The following is a 24,646-nucleotide window of genomic DNA, read 5'->3' on the forward strand; positions in this document are numbered from 1 at the left end:
AAAATACTTCTTTTCAGACAGGTGGATAAATGCAACGAAATGGACAGATAAATACGTAGATCGATGCAGAGATAAGGGAGTTCAGTTGTATCCAAAAGGTGGGATCGGGGATGTATACGTATAGCATTTCGCTATTTCGGAATTGTGACACAATTGTTGTATTATACCAATAATCAATATTATTATATCTTACAGTTACTAAATGGAATTGCTTCATAAGGTTATTCAATACTATGGTGTCATGTGGTTATTCAACATTGTTTTTGCGGCTAGACTAAATGGTTCAGTAACAAAATGGGATTTCTTACCGGATCAGACTGGCCTTCACTGGCACAAGTGCCACCTGATTGTATATATAAGGTAGACTATAGTTGCTAAGCATATCGGTGTTTTATAGAGACTAGTCAGTCCTTGAGTTAACAATGAAGAAGGGTGTGTATCTTCTGGCTGTCTGTGTATTGCTATGTGTTCGGCCAGGTATGTCTTTGCGTCCCTTCATGTAATTGACGATAGTATACATACATACATACATACATACATACATACGTACGTACGTACGTACGTACATACATACATACATACATAGAGTCAGGGGCGTATTAACCATTAAGCAGAGTAAGCACGTGCTTAGGGCACCAGGGCCAAAGGTGGCATCACAAAGTTGAGAAAAGGGTGAAAAGAAAAAAAAACGAATGAATATTTGTAAATAAAATTGATAAAACTAGTGCAAATTGATCATAATGTTCTGTTTCTTGATGATGGTGTACCCTAGGGTTATCTTCCCAGGTGTACGTGGAAAGGAAGGGGGCACCAAGATTTGTCAGTGCTTAGGGCACCAGTGAGCCTTAATCCGCCCCTGCATAGAGTATTGTCGAAACACCACCACCAAACTCCGGTTTCTTAGATAAGAAGTTATCTACGTACGGATATCTTTATCTGTAGGTGTAAGTAGTCAACTAACCAACTAACGGATGAATGGAAGTGATCGGTGCTTCTAAAGTTTGAGGTTAGCGATACATTCAGACAAACATGTACATCGACTCAATGCATTGTTATGTATTCAAACATATACAAGATTTACATTTCTTTAGTCAAACAAAAACAAAAACAGCAAAGCAAATAAACACGTCACACAATTATTTATATAACGTGCAGTTAATAATTCATTCCGACCCGCAACTGGGTACATCTGTTAAGGATCCCAAAATATTTGTACTCATTTACCTCGAAACTGTTACCGTGGGTTTCCTGGGCCAACGAAGTTTATTCGTTTTCCAAAAATGATACAAGTTATTCTATTCATGCAAACTACTTTGAAAACCTGGATTAAAAAAAATAAATTACAAAAATTGTTACAATTCAAATGCTTAGGAAAACACGGTTGAATTAGAAAGTTGAACAATATGTGCATTTAGTTGTGAAAATACAATTATTTTAAAATTTATATTTCGTTCGTCTCTTCACTTTGTTTTATAAACCTTTATTTCGTCCCTCTTTTTACCAGCATCAACCGATTCGGAAGTAGTCTGGCTGACAGATGTGACTACAAGTGTCGCAGCAGACAGACGAACACTAAGTGACTTTGACCTTCCTGATGATGTAACCTTTCACCTTAGAGGCCGTTCACATGATCTGACCTTAAACTTGAAGAGGAATAGTGGGATTGATCCAAACGCAGACATATATCTTGTCAAAAGATTGAAAGACGGTCCATCATATCTGGAGAAAGTACAAAATTTGGAAAAAGAGGTAAGCTTTCAACGGATTACTATATTTATCACTGAGTTCTTAAAGGTACATCTTTCAATAGAAATATACGCTTAGTGATTACGTCACTCGTAAAAAGTAATAAAAAATATTGCAATGATTGAGTTTACAAGAAGGTGGATGTTTTAAAACTTTACAAAATTTCTTTAACACAGCAGGTTTAGATTTCTAAAACATTTGTAAAATTAAAACTAGGCACATTCCATAGTGCTATAGATTGGGGGGGGGGGGTGCTGTTGAAAATACAATTATAAAATGAAATATTAATTGATATTATGATTTACTTCCTTTGTATTTCCATAACGTTTTTATTTGCAGACACTATAAAACATTTCAAACAAATAAAAAGAAACAACGAAAAAATTAAAGATATTAAATCAAATGTTCATATGTGTCTAATTTGCTTAAAATAATCAAGGTGTGGGTCTGAATAACCTTAATGATTTTTGACGCAAAAGGAACATGTATTTAAATGAATCATTTGAAGATAATGTTCACAAGAAAGTTTATATATATATATATATATATATATATATATATATATATATATATATATATATATATATATATATATATATATATTAACTTGCCGATTTATCTAAACTTAGAAAGAAAATATCTACCCGAATTCTTCCTATATTCTAATATAAATTTACACTTATTTGTTTAAATAGGATTTTGCGTACTACCAAGACAGGGAGAATGGAGCATTCATGACTGTCAGATGTGTCAGAAGATCAAGTGGACAGTGTGACAGACTCGTCGTAAGTACTTTCTGGAATTAACAAGTATGAAATCTGCACACTTCTTGCATTGCCTGCTACCACATTTAGTAATCAAAACTTTTACAGCATGTGATCTAGCGGTCTATCGGGTGGCTGCTGGTGTAAGTGTAAGACCCCACAAATGTGTCGTATAATCCGTAACAAACACATGTGCTTAGTAGATCTGCCAACTGTTTTCAGGTGGTTCTGATATGAACAGAATAAGTCAAGCAATACAACTAAGGACTTATTGAACAAACATAGCACCACTGTATGTTTTGTATTGTTATACTTATGCAGGTGTCGGAGAACTATTTTTGGAAGTCATTCACACACACACACACACACACACACACACACACACACACACACACACACACACACAGAGCTACGTCCTTTATGCAGGTTCCCTCGTCAGGTAATAAGAGTGCATAATTTAAACCTCGATGCTGTTGTAAGAGTTATTTCCCAGATTGCCTACTTTCTATGGTCCTAAAAACAGCAGCAGCTGGTTTTAAAAACGAAAAGAACAACTACAACAACATGGCTGCAGGTAAATATAGTGCTCAAAGGTCAACAACAATAAAACAACAAACATCAAGAACCCTTGGTTTCCCTACATCTGTGAAGTTATAATTTGATAACTACTGGAAAGATAATTCCACCAAACATATATAAGACAATATATTGACGAAACTCGGTGCTGATATGAATATGTGTGTTTGTGGAAATTTGATTTTTAAAGTAGCTTTAGTGTTCAGTCATATCGTAACGATGTCTGCAGTGTGGCAGTTTATATTGATGTCTAGCAGACATGTGGCATGATGTCCCACCCAGTCACATTATCCTGACCAGTCAGTCGACCAGTCCTAACACTAACCTCTTAATGCTGAGCGTCAAGCGAAGCAGCTGCTACTACCGGTTTTTATAAGTCATAGGTATGACTCGGCCTGGGTTCTAACCCGCAACCACCTGCATCTGAGGCGGGCATTCTAACCATTAGGCCACCAGAGCGGTCCAGATGTGAACCATGTTTGGCAAGTTGACATAATTAAACCAGAACTTTAGGTTAAAACCTAAATATCGGTGGTACAAATCGATTTGGGGTTATTTTTAAGCGAGATATATTGCTGACCTTCATTCAAACAACATTGTTGAGTACAGAAAGTGGAATGTGATTTATGTTGCAGATGAAGTCGAAATTACACTAGACTTTTGCCCTGTGAATCAAATTTTGGGATCCATGTAATTCTGATTAGCAGAAAAACTAAGACTGTCCATTGTGAGGAAATTCAATATACAAAAAGGGTACATATTTGTATTGTCATTGCTATTAGCAGCTAAAGACAACATATAATTTTGCTTTGTCACTTGCATGTTCTTTGTCGGAGGTGACTCCAGCTATTTAGGTGACGTGTACGACTTCTATCGCTATTAGAAATCCAAAAATGGTCCAAAAACTACAACAACAAAATTTTCAAAGTAGGTGCGGTGTCACGGCACTTGTGCCATTGGAAATAAGACTTTTTCGTCGTCTTGGCTTATTGGCTCTTAGGCAATTGGTTTTCAGTTGCATGTTTGTTCGAATTTTGCGTTTTGACTAACTTGTAAAATGGGATGTCTCTAAGGGAGACCGGTTAGACCATAGCTATAATGTACCTTATCACGCTATCGTTAATAGACTCTTGAGGTCACAGTCTGAACAATTCGATTTGAGAATAGTTATGAACATGTCTCCTAAATAAATGTTTCAATGATCGGAATGGTACTTTGAATAATGTGTGTCTCACATTTCTTGTGGAATTAGCGGATATTACGTTCAATCGTTTCCTTGTTCGATTGTTGTTGTGTTTTTTTTTTAAATATTTTTTTATCAGTAAAGCTGTCCACATCGTCAGCTTTATCTTTTTGTTTCAAATGGATCAAACAAATATAATAACTCAAAAGCCCAGGCGTCTGCTACATGAGCGTGCATTGTTTACAATCAAGCCAATTCCTAAGAGACGATATAATATTTTACACACGTCATGCAGCCTGAAGCAGTGCAGTGTGGAAAAACGCTACACGATTCTGACAGCGTGAAGTTACATGAAGATAATGAGCAGTATAATAAGGGAAATTCTGCCTCGAACGTCCTCTCATCTCCGATCTTTTCATTTTAATGCGTTGAACGCCAATTTGATTATGACAAATATTCAAGTGTATATTGGTGTATTGAACTTCTATACAAAATGGAAAAATGTAGGCCAGATTCCCATGAGCCACATATAATATGTGTTTGGTGCTATTCTATGAGTGTGTTGTTTTCTTTTCTATCATGCCAGTAGGACTTCGTTATATTGTATCAGTATTTGCTCACTTTAAATCTGATATTTTATGCACTCCAATGTCTCCAAAAATGACATCTCTGTTCATGCAAATCTCTTTCATGAAGTGAGAAGAAAGGCTTTAGCAAAAGTCGACTAATAGTGTTTTACACTGTGACTCTTGTATATTGTTTTGTTATTGATTTTGTTGTTGTTGTTTTTGTGTTAATTTTTTTTTCGGCGTGCTTTATGCATTTGTTGTAAGATAGCAAAAGAAATAAATCCATAATTTTTACTTGTTGCAATGCATACTTGCTTCAACTTCTGATATGTTTAACGACTCGTAATGTGATCTATTATACCCATAAGGTTATCTAAAATATATCTAACCGCATTTGATTTAATATTTTGTAAAATAATTTTACATTCTATATACGACATATATTTTCTTCCAGAGTGGTTGTACCTTCCATATATGTAATCACCTCTATTGAAAAATGTGTATGCTTTTAGCACAACCTCAATAAAATCGCAATGAAATTGCGTTACGCCACTTGAAGCTGATACAATCAATATTCAGATGTTTCTAGTTTATCTGTACCAATTATTTCAACGAGTATGTGGTTGATTTAAGCCATTTCTGTGTCTTAGGCTCAGTTCTTTTTATATACCTATTTACCAAGATAACTACTCAATTTTAAATTGTTGGACATATTTTCACAGGACATTATGAAGCAAGTTATTGTATATATCCAAACCGTATTTTGATAGATTAATTACAAGATCACGTAACACAGATTTGACGACGTTAAACGAAATAAATATCATGTATACACTTTACCGTGATGCAAACTATTTTGTTCGCAACACATTCACTTAATCAATTAAAGAATTTCCTCTCAGCGATTTGTATTTTGATGTGTAATAATGTATATTTTATTCTGTTAAATAGTAATTGTTTTCAATGTCCTTTCCATATTTGGTTGGTAAAATGCGAAAGAAATAATTGGATGACATCATATATTTGACTTGAGTTCACAACGTTTATAGGTCATGATCCATAAGAATAAAGTATTTACTCAACTCGATCTCACTCCCCGTTGATTTTCTTGAAAGGTCTGTTCATTTACCGGTGGCCTAATGGTTAGAGCGTCCGCTTCAGATGCGGGCGGTTGCAGGTTCGAACCCCGGCCGAATCATACAAAAGACTTATACAAAATGGTACTAACAGATGCCTCGTTAAGAGCTGAACATTAATATGTTAGGGTTAAGACTGGTCGTTCTGGTATCAAGATAATGTGACTTGGTGGGAGATGACGCCCCATGTCTGCGGCATGATGCCCCAAAACTGGACTAACTATAAACTGCTATACAGCAGATATCGTAGTGATATGACTGAAAAATTGTTAAAGCTATATTAAACATTCCTCTCTCTCTCTCTCTCTCTCTCTCTCTCTCTCTCTCTCTCACACACACACACACACACACACACACACACACTGTTCATTTGCCCTAGCTGTACTATAACTGGATCAAATTGCCGAATGTTTTCAATGATGATTTTGTATGGTTTCTTTTGTTGTCTTTTGAGATGGTTTAATATAATTAAAATACACATACACAACCAGATTACTAATGCATTAAAATCTGTACTTATTTAAACTTGTCATCCATGAATATATCCATATTTTTAAAATACTGATTAAAATTTCCTTATTTATACGTCGCAAATCATTTCATGTTGGAAATAATTAAAGGTACTTGCTTTGAAATCGAAGAAAATACCATATTAGTTTTCATTTTATTTTATTTTCCTAACAATGTTTCACTAAGCATTTCGGTAGTACTAATTCTTTAGATGTATAAAAGACAAACTGAATATATTTAACTGTTGTCATAAAGGTTTCTCAAAATGTCCACCTCAACGTCTAAGGCTTCAGACCCCTTAAAGGTGATTAATATTGTAACATCACCGTATACCAGCCTATTATGACTATTATTATTATTATTATTATTATTATTATTCATGCATGGTAGCTGTGTTAATTAAAAGAAAAAAAATGTTATATTATGCCGTCTGAATAATTAACTTAGGGATAATATATCATTTCTTTAATAATAGCTGAAAGAGAATACATATTTCTTATTTAATGTGTAATGGAAATATTTATTGTATAAACAACTGAGCCACTTTTGTCACTTTACGTTTGAAGGCATGCGCCTTGAGAGAAGACACTTAGAACATTTAAAGCTTTACCTTAATAGTTGACTCTTCGATTTATCTTACAAGCGAGTTCCAGCTTCAGTGTGGTGCATAAAGGTCAAATCTGACCATTACATATTGTTGTGAATTTCTATGGAATCTTTGATAATAAAAGGCATTAATCCAGTTGTTTTGTCAGTTTCCATTCAATTCAAGTTTTAGTATTACATGGTCTGCTGACAAGTGTACGTGCTGCTCATTTGGTATACTTATTGTATAGACCTTTTTGACATTTAAGAAACTAATCTAACAGTGTGTACATATTTACATTACACATACAAATTAATCTAACATTGTGTACATATGTATATTATACATACAAACTAATCTAACAGTAGGTACATATTTACATTACACATACAAACTAATCTAACAGTGTGTACATATTTACATTACACATACAAACTAATCTAACAGTGTGTACAAATTACATTACACATACAAACTAAACTAACAGTGCGTGCATACATACATTCCACATACAAACTAATCTAACAGTGTGTGCATACATACATTCCACATACAAACTAATCTAACAGTGTGTGCATACATACATTCCACATACAAACTAATCTAACAGTGTGTGCATACATAACATTCCACATATAAACTAATATAACACTGTGTACATACATACATTACACAGATGTTTTATATGAATGAGAATGCACTGGCTGCTTGTAGTGGGAATATTAGTATTATTCAGGTATCTGACAATAGTGTTAGCGAAATGGTCGGCAAAAAGTTTCGACTATAGTAGTAAGACCAACATATGTTTCATTTACTGGGATCAATCTTTACCTCATTCTTAAAAAAATGGGTATTTTTAAAGGTCTGTGTTTTATTAATGCCCTCAAACTTAAGTTACTAATGCGTTGCAGACCCGGCGATCGTTAGTGCTAAACTTTTAAACATCTTTGGTTCATCACCTTTTAGTTCTACGTCTTTATTTCCATTCAGGTTAATGATCGTTTACTATAGATCTGTACCGTACATAAGCCTATGCTATCAAAAAGTTTGCCCCATATTTTTTTACATTCAGGTGTTATGTCAGATTTATAATTTTACTAACAAACATTATCTGGTAGTTAACTAAAGTATATATATATATATATATATATATATATATATATATATATATATATATATATATATATATATATGTGTAATAGCATACTGTTCGGAGAATTTTTAATGCATACTCTACGGAGATACCAGTCTATATTTCATCATATATATATATATATATATATATATATATATATATATATATATATATATATATATATATATATACTTTTTCCACTTTCACCTAGAACGGAAACATACGAATAATAGACAAATATTACGATCTTCGACCAGCAGAGAGTGACGTTACATCGAGAGATTGGTTGGACACTAAAGATCGTCTTGGCACACGATATGTTCTACGTCAAGAAGCAAATATCCAAAGAGATATTGCAGTCGAATATACAAGTATGCATTAAATTAATATATTTTGAGTATATACATATGTAGATTCATTCTATATGCTTTTGTTGCACTGTAATGTGGATAAGATGCTTTTGCTGAATACAGTACTTAAATACATGGATGAAGCATGGAGTATGCGCATGACTACTATTGTGCCTTTATTTTTTTCTATTTTGTTGCGATATCTATTAAATGTTATAATTCAATTATATCTTGATAACTATATTTCCCATTGTATTAAAATACAGTGAAATTGCACTTTCACTCTTGATTTAACGAAAAAGGATATGGAGAGAAAGTATGGAAATATAATTGTGATTAAAGCTTTGTTTCTCTCGTCAGGAATCTTCGATTAAGTCTATATTTGACTTTGTTTTTTTTATATTTTAAAGGTAGAGAAATTAGGAAATACAAGAAAATAAAGCTCAGTGTACCTCAGGATATGTCTAAGTGCAAGAAGAATATTTTATCTTGCAGATTTAGCTGAGATCAACGAGGAAATGAAAGTAAACGAACGTTTATATCCACTCCGGCGTTTCCCACATGGACACGAAGAACGAAATCATTTACATCTACAAAACTACACGCTCTCACAAAGAAATATCAGAGGTTTGCATACGAGATTTGAGAGTAGTAATAACTGAACAAAGACTAGGATATTATTGTATTCTCGCATATTAGGATTTTACGGTATTGTCTCATACTAGGATGATAAGTTACTGTCACACGAGAATGTTACGATAATTGTCACATACGAGGATGTTACGATAATTGTTACATATGAGAATATGGCGATATTGTCTCATATGAGAATTACAATTTATTATAACTTCTCAAGATGGTTAGATAACACTCGAATTAAAATTAAATATATATCACTGTGACAATTACTTTCAGTTATATTAGCGTATTTTCCTTCACAGTTCTTAAATATTATATTTCCACTGACAACATATGCCTTGGAAGCATAACACTTTCACAGATAATAATAGCAACACTATCACATAAATGTTATAATGATTATGAATACAAACAATGTACATATCCGTATTAATGGATGGAACTATGCAAAATGAACCTTTTCATATTTCAAATTCAATAAGCAGAAAAGAGGAACAATGGGAAGGCAGTCTACTGGATAGAAGTCGCAGTCCTGTTAGATTCAAGTATATGGGACTTGTAAGTGTTCCTTGCATAGAAACACACCAATCTCTCTCTCTCTCTCATAATACCCTTTTGCATATTTACGCTCCAATTGGAAGGCTATTACGTATCAACTTATATCTGTCTACCTATATAACTTTATCTACCTACCTAGTTGCATATAGCTATTTGTATGTCTTTCTGTCAATACATCCCTGGCAGCGCTACAATACAAAGGTTGTTGACATGTTTATCCAGTTATGAGTTAATTCGAAATCAAGGTGATAGATTATGTGCATTTAGTGAGTAAGCAGGATACCGTCTTCGAGTTTTATGTTTATATGCTTGAGATGCAATCTCTGAAATATTAATACTTGACAAATTTCTGGTTTTGTGGAAACTCAGGTGATATTTCCTGTTTTGAAAATTCGTAATGTGATTGGATGCTTAATGATAAATCCAAGGACACACTTAAAGTTCCACCATATATTTCGTTGGAAATCCTTACTAATCTGAATGGCGCAGCTTAAATGAAAGTCGCAAGCAAGGCGCAGGCAAAATGCATCACAATCCTTTCTCGTGTATCTACTTTGCTACTATCCTTTCATTTTTGAGATATAATCTTTAACACATTCACGTCTGTATATTGTACGTGTCATTGGTCAAACACCTAACTATACACATGCACACTTAGATGAAATATTATTTCATATCTGTTTGCAGATTTTATTCGCTTTTTGGTGCAAGGGATCAAAACGTGGAAAGGAACCTAAGACAGTTTTATTCACACGTTTTGAACGGTGTAAGTAATTAATTCTAAACAATGGAACACGTTATTAACAGTGTGAGTAGTGAATTCTAAACGATGTAACACATAATTAATGGTCTGGTTCTAAACAAAGGAATACATTATTAAGAGTGTGCGTAATGAATTAGAAGCAAAGAAACACGTTATTAACAGCGTGAGTAGTGGATTCTAAGCGACGTAACACATAATTAACAGTCTTAGTAAAGACTTCTAAACAATGAAACACATTATGGAAAACTATGGATTACCTAGAAACGGAATACCTTGAGTAAGTGAACATGGACGATTTGGATTACCTAGAAACGGAATACCTTGAGTAAGTGAACATGGACGATTTGGATTACCTAAAAACGGAATACCTTGAGTAAGTGAACATGGACGATTTGGATTACCTAGAAACGGAATACCTTGAGTAAGTGAACATGGACGATTTGGATTACCTAAAAACTGAATACCTTGAGTACGTGAACATGGACGATTTGGATTACCTAAAAACGGAATACCTTGAGTAAGTGAACATGGACGATTTGGATTACCTAAAAACTGAATACCTTGAGTAAGTGAACATGGACGATTTGGATTACCTAGAAACGGAATACCTTGAGTAAGTGAACATGGACGATTTGGATTACCTAAAAACTGAATACCTTGAGTACGTGAACATGGACGATTTGGATTACCTAAAAACGGAATACCTTGAGTAAGTGAACATGGACGATTTGGATTACCTAGAAACGGAATACCTTGAGTAAGTGAACATGGACGATTTGGATTACCTAAAAACGGAATACCTTGAGTAAGTGAACATGGACGATTTGGATTACCTAAAAACGGAATACCTTGAGTAAGTGAACATGGACGATTTGGATTACCTAAAAACTGAATACCTTGAGTACGTGAACATGGACGATTTGGATTACCTAAAAACTGAATACCTTGAGTAAGTGAACATGGACGATTTGGATTACCTAAAAACGGAATACCTTGAGTAAGTGAACATGGACGATTTGGATTACCTAGAAACGGAATACCTTGAGTAAGTGAACATGGACGATTTGGATTACCTAAAAACGGAATACCTTGAGTAAGTGAACATGGACGATTTGGATTACCTAAAAACTGAATACCTTGAGTAAGTGAACATGGACGATTTGGATTACCTAAAAACTGAATACCTTGAGTAAGTGAACATGGACGATTTGGATTACCTAAAAACGGAATACCTTGAGTAAGTGAACATGGACGATTTGGATTACCTAGAAACGGAATACCTTGAGTAAGTGAACATGGACGATTTGGATTACCTAAAAACGGAATACCTTGAGTAAGTGAACATGGACGATTTGGATTACCTAAAAACTGAATACCTTGAGTAAGTGAACATGGACGATTTGGATTACCTAGAAACGGAATACCTTGAGTAAGTGAACATGGACGATTTGGATTACCTAAAAACGGAATACCTTGAGTAAGTGAACATGGACGATTTGGATTACCTAAAAACTGAATACCTTGAGTACGTGAACATGGACGATTTGGATTACCTAAAAACTGAATACCTTGAGTAAGTGAACATGGACGATTTGGATTACCTAAAAACGGAATACCTTGAGTAAGTGAACATGGACGATTTGGATTACCTAGAAACGGAATACCTTGAGTAAGTGAACATGGACGATTTGGATTACCTAAAAACGGAATACCTTGAGTAAGTGAACATGGACGATTTGGATTACCTAAAAACTGAATACCTTGAGTAAGTGAACATGGACGATTTGGATTACCTAAAAACTGAATACCTTGAGTAAGTGAACATGGACGATTTGGATTACCTAAAAACGGAATACCTTGATAACGTAAACATGGAAGACTTTTTGATTCATTTGGCCACAATTTATTTGATTTATCTTCTCCAAAATAGGCTACAAATTGTAATGGTAATGTTGTAGATGGCTCCTAAGTAACCTGGTTGTATCTGAAAACAGGTTGCCCTTGTAACCCTGTCCTTTTGTATGAGAGTCTTCCGAATAAGGACTCTCCTGTAGACGGGTCTCCTCGGTAAAGTTTCCTGCTATATAAATATATACATATGAAACAATGAAAAAGAGAAAACCCAACATCCACACCTAAATCCACCACAAACTTTCAGTCATATCTTGGCCATATAAATGATGCATCCATAATGATACTATTAGTGTCCGGTGTAGAGAAGATTCCCTATTTTCTTTAATTTGAATACTCTTTTGATGACAATAGGAAGAAACTAAACAAAACAAGAATTATTTCATATGTGTTGAGATTAAAATCACAGTCTTGAATCGCTCTTATACATTTGTTTTTGTACTTTGTCACAGGTAAACCTGCTCTACAATGGTATACATGATAATAGTATCCACATCAGTGTCACGCTTCGTGCGTTTTTCATTTTCCAGGTAAGAAATTTCTTTAACTCTGGATTCATTAATGTTAGTGTGTGCTTATGTTAGAGTTTTTCAGTTTGTTCGTGAGCAGATCATTTCATATAAATTCTCCATTACAATAACTGAAACTGATTTTTGTTTTGGCGTTTCGTGTGTGAAAGAAGGTCATGATGATTTTAACGCCTTTAACTAGGCGTAGGGTCTTAAAGTCCCACTGTTCATATTAGCGACAAATGGCGAAATACTTCGAAAAAGGATTTCACTCCCAGGCAGACAAATGCTAACGATACCTAGTTGTGGTGGTTCCGGGAAATTATTGCACAGGATATTGCCCATTTCCTTACCTAACTAGAATTAATCTTTTGAATCATATTAAGTGTACTTTTTGCAAAGCGAAACCAGAATTACTGACAATTTTTTGAAATATTGGAAATGAAATGATTGTGACAAGATTATTTAAAAAAATGTACACACAATACCAAATTACATTTAAATGAAAAGTATTAATTGCTGGTCTTAGTGTTCCAGAGGGTGCAAAGCATATATTACATATTATTAGCAAGAAAACATTATGCATATATATATATATATATATATATATATATATATATATATATATATATATATATATATATATATATATATATATATATATATATATTGGTAAATTCGAGATTCCTGCACGACCTTGACAATAGCTTTAGCTATTGTTGTGTGCTTTCGTTTGTTATCATATGATTTAATGCAAATCCTCCTCCTTTTTAAAACCTAAAGCAATCTGATTTACATTCTAAGTTTGGATGTGGGGGGGGGGGGGTAGGTGATGGTAATTCCTACACTTTGACATCCACATTAAGTTTTTGTGTTTGTATGTGTGGGGGGGATGTGGTGTGGAGTGGGGGCGTTACCACTCTATGATCTTAAACCTAGTAGTAGAAGGTGACGATGATTGTAACACTCTGACATACGGTATATGCTTTGTGTGGAGAGGTTGATAATGATTGTAACACTCTGACATACGGTATATGCTTTGTGTGGAGAGGCTGATACTGATTGTAACACTCTGACATATGTTATATGCTTTGTGTGGAGAGGCTGATAATGATTGTAACACTCTGACATACGGTATATGCTTTGTGCGGAGAGGCTGATAATGGATGTAACACTCTGACATACGGTATATGCTTTGTGTGGAGAGGCTGATAATGATTGTAACACTGACATACGGTATATGCTTTGTGTGGAGAGGCTGATAATGGATGTAACACTCTGACATACGGTATATGCTTTGTGTGGAGAGGCTGATAATGATTGTAACACTCTGACATACGGTATATGCTTTGTGTGGAGAGGCTGATAATGATTGTAACACTCTGACATACGGTATATGCTTTGTGTGGAGAGGCTGATAATGGATGTAACACTCTGACATACGGTATATGCTTTGTGTGGAGAGGCTGATAATGATTGTAACACTCTGACATACGGTATATGCTTTGTGTGGAGAGGCTGATAATGATTGTAACACTTTGACATACGGTATATGCTTTGTGTGGAGAGGCTGATAATGGATGTAACACTGACATACGGTATATGCTTTGTGTGGAGAGGCTGATAATGGATGTAACACTGACATACGGTATATGCTTTGTGTGAGAGGCTGATAATGATTGTAACACTCTGACATACGGTATATGCTTTGTGTGGAGAGGCTGATAATGGATGTAACACTCTGACATACGGTATATGTTTTGTGTGGAGAGGCTGATAATGGATGTAACACTCTGACATACGGAATATGCTTTGTGTGGAGAGGCTGATAATGGATGTAACACTCTGACATACGGTATTTGCTTTGTGTGGAGAGGCTGATAATGGATGTAACACTCTGACATACGGTATATGCTTTGTGTGGAGAGGCTGATAATGATTGTAACACTGACATACGGTATATGCTTTGTGTGGAGAGGCTGATAATGGATGTAACACTCTGACATACGGTATATGCTTTGTGTGGAGAGGCTGATAATGGATGTAACACTCTGATAAACAAAGTTGGTGTGTGTGTGGGAGGTGACGATGACTGCAACAACGCGATATACAACCAAGGTTCGGATGTAGAGGAGGTGATGACGACTGTAACAATTGATTTACAGACTAAATTTGCTAAATATTCCAGTCTCACGTTTGTTGGAAAAGAACAGCTAAAAATTACCAAATAACCCAATGGTGGTTACACTATATATTAGAGGACAAATAACCATTAATAAAATTCTGACTAAAATTGAATGATAATAAATGCATCTTTTGCTAAAACAATCATCAAAACTACCTCTCGCATTTTGGGGTGGGGGTTGGTGTAATGGTGTTTAAAATAGAAATCTGCTAGGAACAAGTAAAACAATTGTTCATACATTACCGAATTAGACTTAACATTTTAATTGCCCGTCTTTTTGATCACAAGAAGGATCAATATTCGATATTATGTTCTTAAAACCAAAACGCTTATATATAAAGAATTGCGGGAAAATGACATCATGTTTTGAATAATTAAAAAAAGTATAACAATTTGTGAGATACTCTTTGTTTAATTCAGTTATGCCAAAACCGTCTTGAAACATTATCATTAGAATATACTTTACATGCATTGCTTTTCAGTGCCATTGCAAGCCAATTCATATTTTTATATCACAATTAGCATTGCCTTATCTCTTTATATATATATATATATATATATATATATATATATATATATATATATATATATATATATATATATATATCACTATGTAGACCCAGTGAAAAAAAGGGAATGAGAGTGCCAGAAATTTGGATGGAGAGTTAGCGCATCTGAATATTATTTGTCTGTATGTGTCAACAACGTGATTGGTTTTAGAATATCTATATATGCATATATTACACATGTATGGTGTACAAATAAATATCTTTTGTTGTAGACGCTTATTTTCAAAATAAAATATACTGCCTAAACATGATGAGATGAATGCGTAGGTTGCTTATTAGGTGCAAATAGACTTTCCTTTTTAGATCACAGACATATCACTTCTCTGTCCGCTTGGGTTTGAGTCTCGTCTCAGCCAACATGGGTATGTGAGAAAGCTTGCCACTAGTTTCCCATGGTTCTTTAGCACCTCATGGAGTCAATATATATCGCTTCAGCATAATGAGACGAATGCATAGATCTATTTGATACATGATAAATGTGTTGTTTTTTTCTTTTTTTCTTCCGAAGTACAACTTATGTAACGAGTCGACCTGTGTGATGAGGTTCTGGTAGCTCAAGTGGCATAGCGCCCGTCTAGAGTTATGGAGGTTTTGTTTTCTAGGCCCAGACCGTCCGTGAATTTGTCCTTATTATTTGGTCTTTGGAAGTGTATCAAAATAGACTATGAGAACCTGTTGCGGCTTGAACCTGGGGTATCACTCAGAAAGCTCAAGTGGTAGAGTGTTTAGTGAAAGGGGGGCTTCTGGTTCGAGTCATGGAAATTAGTGAATGGCTCCCTCGTACACACATATTAAAATTCTTTTCTGAATATTTATTGATGTGTAAACGGAATGAAGATCAACTCTCTCTTAATTCCCATCCACTCTTCTGTGTTTCTTTTTCTGTCTCTCTCAGATCTTTTTGCCATATTTCTGCATGCACTAATCAGTATACATAGGATCACGTTTTATAGTGTTGTCTGTATGATTCAGCTCGTCCTATAAATGCCAATGTACCGGGTAAAGGAATATGCTGGAAAAAAACAAACAATATAATCTAAATCCTTGTACGCTTTATGATAATAGATACAAAGTTGATTATAAGTAATTACTATGTTGTTTTTTAGTTTCTTCCAGTCTTTCTTATAAGTGAAAATGACTTTCAAAAGTTATAAGAATGTTTTCATTTGTTTCATATTCCATAAAGACAGTGGACAAATTAGACCATACCAAGGCTAAGATACTAGAAAGAAGAGGAAAAAAATTTATTGATGCTAGAAGGTATCTTCATGCTATATCACAGTGGGACACGAATGATGGTTCAGCATCTGGAATAGAATACGACCACGCAATGCTCTTTACGAGGTAAATGTTTGTACACTAGACATTGCCATTTGGGCTGAGATTACAATGTTTACGCGGAATATGCATGAGCCACGCGCGTAATAATTTTTAAACATGTGGCTAAATGACAATCAGATTAAGTTTTCTGTAGTGTTCATTAAAGTTTAATACTGTGTATAAATGTCGAAGCCCAATGAATAATACAGCTACCGTTGCTTCTCAAAGTTCAAAATATCTGTGATAAATGTTTCCATGTACTTAGAGACAGTGTGCTTATAGTGTGTATGAATTTCACTCAGAGTCTATGTTCCTACAAAGGTTTTGGTGACCAGCTGTGAAACCGTTCTTTAACGTACAACATACTTTTATTTTAGAATCCTTTACATAAAATAAAACTTTTTTAATCACGTTGATTAATATTCGATCTGGTACGACAGGTAAGTGACCCAAAAGCCTTTTCTATCTTCTATCATATTTCTGAGGCTCTGTAATATTTCCAAATCATGCAATAACTTCAAAAAATATATTTTTATATATTATAAAGGTAGCATAGTAGTAGCAGTAGTAGCAGTAACAGTAGATAAATAGAAGTAACAGTGGTAATCGTATTTAGAACGATTGTCAATCAAGTTATAAAATATATTATAGTGACTGAAATATTCTTTTGATGTGGCATAACGTGTGCAAAATGATGGAATTATTACACACTGAGTTGATACAAATTATCAAGCTTAAACTGCCATTATCTGATCATTTGAGCAGTAGGTGTGGTCTTGATCAGATAAGCTTATAACAATTCGCAGGTTAACGGGAAACCTTTGTCGTGCGCTTGTATTGTCACTCTGCTATCCAGGCCTGATTAGCAGCAGCAGTAGCATCGTTGCTATTATCGTTATTAATAGTATTATTATTCTTATTATTTATATTTTTACTGATCTTATTTGCACGCGTATTTATTGTAGTTCTGATATTTCAACTTATCAATATTCTTTCTGTTAGAAAATATGCTCTGTTAATTTTATTTTTTATGACAAGTCCAATCTGGTCTCAGTAAAGTAGGTTTCACATTTTCCCCATTATTGATATCTCCCATTAAACATGAAGCTAGCACTTTAATACGTTCGCCTCCATTAGAATATTCACTTTTCTGTTTCCCAACTAAAAGCTAGTACATATTTTGAAGTCCATTAATAATGAGAACGAAGTTTTCATGATGTAATGCATTTGCCGTATTTCAGTGTCATTTGGCTTCGTAGCTGTGATATACACAGAAGCAGAAGATGCAACAAGTGGCTAGAAAAGATGCAAATTAATTTATCAGGCAAGCCCTACCCTAACCCACACAATAGCAATCCATCTTTGTGAATTATCTTCAAAACAGATAAAATAAGTTCGTTCTCTTTTGATACTTTGATGTAATTAATGACCCTATATGTCTGTATCCTGGTGGCATCAATTCACTATCACTGCGTCTTTAAATTTGCTTCTGCAAAACATACCTTAGCCATTTCACCATGAATTTGGAACATATACCCGGAGAATTGCGCTTGTTGTTGTCATTGTATCCACGACATTAGTGTTATCCCCTGAGATAAGAGTATCAACAGCACCCTTACATCATTCATATCTGTCTTTAGATGCGTGAGTGTACGTTGGGACTATTTATTGACTGGCGGTTTGTTTTAAGAAGTTTTGCTTTGATCAACATTTCTTAAAAGTGGGAAAAACAGATCGTTAGTCATCATGGACTCAATGCATATATATGTCTCCATACATTCTCTACACATGCTTTACTGGAATTAAACGTAGTGTCCACCTCTATCTCCATAAAAATAAATCAAAATATTATTAAAAAATATCGTCCTATTCAATGTTACAGTGAAGTTTTTGTTATAGATTATTCAAGTTTTGTTTGGGAGGACTGAACTGTAAACGATGCAGAGTGGCATGGGTCTTAGATTGCACTTTTAAGATATCATCACTGCATGGACACGGCACTGTTTGTCTTTTGCCAAAATGCATATAGTCAATCACAGCAAAATCCACATATTCCAGCGACAAAAAAAATTACAATTACATTAAACTCAGTTCCACGAATTCCTATATCAAGGCCAAGGCTCATTATCAAATAGTGAGAAAATCTGCTTTACGAACACAAGAACTGCATTCTTAGATATTAGCTCGTAATCAGTGATTCCAAACAAACATTTCAGTAATCATAGCATATGTTGTATCGCGAGAAAGATTAAGATTCATACAAAGTATATTTAGTTTGAAATAATTTTCTTAAGATTTTATTTGACCAAAACAATCGAAGAACAATTACAAACAGACACCTGCCTGCGTAGTAACCAAGCAGTAGCTCAATGTATATTTGGTAACGTTTTAGATGTCTGATATTGTTCTTAGTTGATGTCGCTCAGCTTGAGAAAGGGATCAGCAAATCTCGAATGTGATTGGTCAGTTTATCTGACTTGCTGCACCGTGCTTTGTATTTCTTATCCATTTCACACACACACACACACACACACACACACACACACACACATATATATATATATATATATATATATATATATATATATATATATATATATATATATATATATATATATATATATATATATCTGTGACAGTTATTCTTTATCAAAGTGATTTCTAGCTTTTACCATGTTTATGAGTCTTTCCAAATCATACAACACCTACGAAATATATACTTTAACTAATATAGACAAGGGAACTCATAGGCGCAGTCAATCCATAAGGTAATATATTGCGGTATACGCAGTGATGTCAAGTTTTCATATATCATTCCAATGCCTCTGGTGTACGTTCTTTCTCTCATTGTACTATCATCAGTGTCAACATTTTCTTTATGATGAAGCACCTTTTTAGGTGCTGCATTTGAAATATGTATCAATTGGTCATAGGCCCAAGGAGATCAGTTTCACGTTATATGGGATAGGTTTATTACTTATGGTGTTCTTGCGTGGCAAACTACGTCACAAATGTGTAGGAATGAGGCACACTATTAATACCTACCGCATTTATTATCATTTTTTATCTTTATTTTCTTTTAAATAACCATCATATTCTTCTTCTAGTCTGCATTCCAGTTTGTTCTGTTTGTATTAGAATATGTTAATTTTTTCATCAGATTTCTCTAATAGGCAAATGAACTTGTCCTGAGCATAAAATATATATTCCAATTCGCATTTCATCAAATTTTATAAAATAAAAAGAAAATCTATTTTAATTTTTAGATACGACTTGTATGAGGGTAACTATAGGTATAATGCAATCAACGGTATGTAGTCTCCCCTCTCACTCCGACTCTGTCTCTCTGTATATTTGTCTTCTGTCTCTGATAACAAATAATGCGCCATCCATGTTTGTCGTACCAGTTATATATATATATATATATATATATATATATATATATATATATATATATATATATATATATATATATATATATATATACCATTTAAGGGATTACTGAAGTACAATTATTATTTGGACAATCAAAGATAAAAGGGTTGATTTCACACCAAGCAAACCATATCGTACCGAGTTTATCGGTTAATTTTACAAGCAAGCCATATCGTACCGAGTTTTACAAAGTTTATGGTCACGCTCGACTACATTAGTCGTTCGTTAGTAACGGCCAACAAAAAATTGATCATTAGATGTGACGGTTTATACGTTTATGTCTTCTGGTTTATTTTTTTTTTCTTTTCACAAAGATATATAGTAATAATTAAGCGACAACCAGTTAAATTAACCGAAATTTTGATTCTGCATTTGATACTGAATATCCAACAAAACCAAGCATGTAACGACCATGGGTACTATATATAATCGGTAAAATGGTTCGAAACAATATATCATCGATAAGCGACGATGGTGGTTAAACCTGTGGCTTTATTTATTGGGACACACACACACACACACACACACACACACACACACACACACATGTATGTATGTATGTATGCATATATATATAAATATATATATATATATATATATATATATATATATATATATATATATATATATATATATATATATGTGTGTGTGTGTGTGTGTGTGTGAATAATTGTGTAAGAGTTCTAGATAGTTATGCCTTAGTCAAAGTCAGTATCCAACCCCGAAAGTAACGGTACCCACTGTTAGGTCCACTAATGAACACCAATCAAGACGGCCGTTCCCCCTAATGAGAGAACAAGATAGAAGAAAAGTGTTCACAGTGTACATGAATGAACTCAGATGTATGTTTAGACTTGCTGGATTTTTAGTTTGAAATGCACGGTTATAGCATCCCAAAGGGTTGAATGTATCAATAAAAAACCGAATGAATGTATCAATAAACAAACTAATCAATAAAAAGCAATGAATTAGACACAAAAAAATAATTCACTAATAAATAACATTGTACTCAGTATTACCCCATGTAAATCACATTTTATCTGGACTGACAACTTGCAAGAAATAATATTGTTTTGCCCAACCAGAGGATTGGCTTAGTCTTAATAAGGTGAGATATTAGAAGAATAAATATATTGCAAAAGGATATAAATAAATCATCAATGCATGCATATTATGCCTTCTCTTGATTGACTGTCAAGAGGATTAAATATATTTAGTTCAAACGCTACCATTTATGATATAAAAGAATGTTGATTCTAACGAAAATAAATATTAGTTAATACAAATAGCACATGAACAAAATATTCCTGACCAAAAAATTTAATTGATCATTACTTTCTATTGGCATTGAATTCATGTACCAAAATAGTTACCATAACGGTGATTATCTACGGTATGTACCAAGTTAGTAACCATAATGGCCATTATCTACGGTATGTATCAATTTAGTAACCATAATGGCCATTATCCACGGTATGTACCAAGTTAGTAACCATAACGTCCATTATCAACGGTATATACCAAGTTTGTAAACATAACGGTCATTATCTACGGTATGTACCAAGTTAGTAACCATAAGGGTCATTATCTATAGTATGTACCAAGTTAGTAACCATAAGGGCCATTATCTACGGTATGTATCAATTTAGTAACCATAATGGCCATTATCCACGGTATGTACCAAGTTAGTAACCATAACGTCCATTATCAACGGTATATACCAAGTTTGTAAACATAACGGTCATTATCTACGGTATGTACCAAGTTAGTAACCATAACGGTCATTATCTATAGTATGTACCAAGTTATGAACCATCACGGTATGTGCAGCCTAACAGTTAGCTTATTAATAATTATGTTCGTGTCTGCGAGCTGATTTTCTGCGACAAGTTCCCTCCATCAACCAAAAGTCACCAACTCTTGTTATAAAGTCAAACTTATACGCGTCGACAAATATTGAAATTGTTATCAATGTAGTCATATAAATATATTAATACACTTTTAGTACAAGAGAATGTCGCGCGATTTAAAGCATACTTGTACTAATTTTCTACAGCGAACGATTTTTCTTGTGAGAGGTACTAATGCCCTCATGTGAAGAACTACGACCATCAAAGGATACAAACATGTCAGGAAGTGAAATACGTTCCTCTTCAATAACTTGACAGTTCTGATTGGGAGGGAGTCTTTAAATCCAGTCACACATAGTCACACCAAACAGTATCAGTATTGGCATTCAGTGTAGTCACTATAGTGATACTAATGTACCAGTTTATGTAAACGTAACTATTGTAGCACACACTTTACATTAGGTACATTTATATCCTCTGCCTTTGCAATGTCTTATATGTTGAGCGTTAGTCCATGTTTGTGCTTAGGACATTTTACCCATCCTCCTCGATCAACTGATACACTTAGGAACTTTGAAGAAATAAGTTTTATATCCAGTCTTGTTCTATATTTCCATTTAGGCCTATCCTACGACGCGAACGTATGTGACACGGGTAGGAGAATTTCACTCATTGAAGTAGGTGATTCTTTTGCGACTGTTAGCACAGCAACACACGAACTTGGACACAAGTAAGTTGACTCCTGGCGCCCTATTTTCCACGTCCTTGATTTTACTCGCTGAACACTTGTAATGCTCCGTGCTAGATTCCTCATATCCACATCTGTATCTGATAGCTTTTTCTTTCCATTATCCACATCTCAAGTAGTACACCACAGCATTATACAAGGCTGTTGCATACTTACTGTGCTACAGTGGTTATATATTGTACGTGAAATAATCAGCTGACCTCCCGGTTTTGAAGTAAATGGTCTTCTCACTTCTTATCATATATAATTTCATAAAATTGGTTTGTTTGGTATTTGAATGTTTTGTTTGTTTTCTTCGTTCTGTTTTTTTTTCCTTCATTTGTTTGCTTTTGTTGATTTTACTTTTGTTCTTTGTTCGGTTGAGTTTTGGTTTTATATTTGCTTTTTCATTACTTGTATCATTTCTCTCTCTCTCTCTCTCTCTCTCTCTCTCTCTCTCTCTCTCTCTATATATATATATATATATATATATATATATATATATATATATATATATAACATAAGACTCCGTATTCACCTACTGATTCTCGTGACAGATCGGAAATAATTCCTGATGTGTTGAATGCAATAGTAGCGAACTAAAGAGGCCCCTGACATATCTTGATACCATCCCTGTATATGTAGAAAGATAAAATGGAATTGGAGGCGGGGCTTAGCAGGATGGTTAGATTGGACAAATGTCCATTAAACTTTTATTCTTTTCAGAACCGGATTATATATCTTAAAGCTATATGATAGTTTATATTAGTTACCGTGTTGAACAAAAATAAAGATAATTATACATTTGGATTTCGGAAACAAAGAAATGCAGAAATTCTAGTGTAATCATAGCAATATAACATTAGAAACTAGTACACACTTTAGACTAGTACACGAGTCCAATTCGTACACATGTCAGACTAGTACTGTGCCAAATTAATACACACTTCAGACTATACAAGTGTTCAGTTAGTACGCACTTCAATGTTCCTTGAAAATGATGATTATGTTTAGCTTGTGATACTAGTAAGATCGGAAACAATTATATCGGTTTGCTGTTATCCTATATATAAGCAACGGTGACTATACTGACTTTAAGAATTGGTTTTAGAGGAAACAAAACAGCTACAGTTTAAACACAAACTGTTTTGCAGTACGAATATTGATTTAATAAGAAACCTGTGCAAATTTATTAAAATTATGTGTTATGATTTTCAAGCACTGGGATCAGTTTGGTTGTATTGTTTGTTAGGCACCACCTCAGTAATTCTGATACAATTACTTTCTATGTCAGTGTAATAAAATGTTGCTCCGTTAACGTTCTGTTGTGGATATTATACTGGACGACATGAAACCGATATTCGACATTTTATTTATGAATATCAATGGGAGTTATGATTATCAAAGCTGCATTGTATCTGATGTGTCATGCCTGCCTTGATATTTCCAGTCTTGGAGCAGATCACGACGGTGAAGGGAAAGCCAAAGGGTGTAAAGCGGAGGATTTCTTTATTATGTCTGCAAAGATCCCAGAATTCGATCCAGCCAAGCCGTACTCAAGAAACCCCTGGATGTTTTCTAAGTGCTCCGTGGAAGCGTTCAAGATAACACTGAAGAATAAGTAC

General features: G+C 34.2%; 1 protein-coding gene across 1 annotated transcript in view; it reads left to right on the plus strand.

Annotated features, from left to right (window-relative positions):
* The first annotated feature begins 422 nt into the window (after window positions 1-422).
* The window catches only part of LOC149775537 (metalloprotease mig-17-like), a 32,453-nt gene continuing 8,229 nt past the window's right edge, over window positions 423-24,646 (plus strand). The window contains exons 1-8 of the mRNA XM_089943494.1: window positions 423-477; window positions 1,505-1,749; window positions 2,442-2,531; window positions 12,879-12,956; window positions 16,876-17,033; window positions 20,276-20,319; window positions 22,916-23,024; window positions 24,472-24,642. Coding sequence (XP_089799620.1) covers window positions 423-477; window positions 1,505-1,749; window positions 2,442-2,531; window positions 12,879-12,956; window positions 16,876-17,033; window positions 20,276-20,319; window positions 22,916-23,024; window positions 24,472-24,642 — 950 coding nt within the window. The remainder of the gene's footprint in view (window positions 478-1,504; window positions 1,750-2,441; window positions 2,532-12,878; window positions 12,957-16,875; window positions 17,034-20,275; window positions 20,320-22,915; window positions 23,025-24,471; window positions 24,643-24,646) is intronic.

Source organism: Sinohyriopsis cumingii, chromosome 19 (genome assembly GCF_028554795.1).
Source record: "Sinohyriopsis cumingii isolate HCF-2022 chromosome 19, ASM2855479v2, whole genome shotgun sequence".
Lineage (NCBI taxonomy): Eukaryota > Metazoa > Mollusca > Bivalvia > Unionida > Unionidae > Sinohyriopsis > Sinohyriopsis cumingii.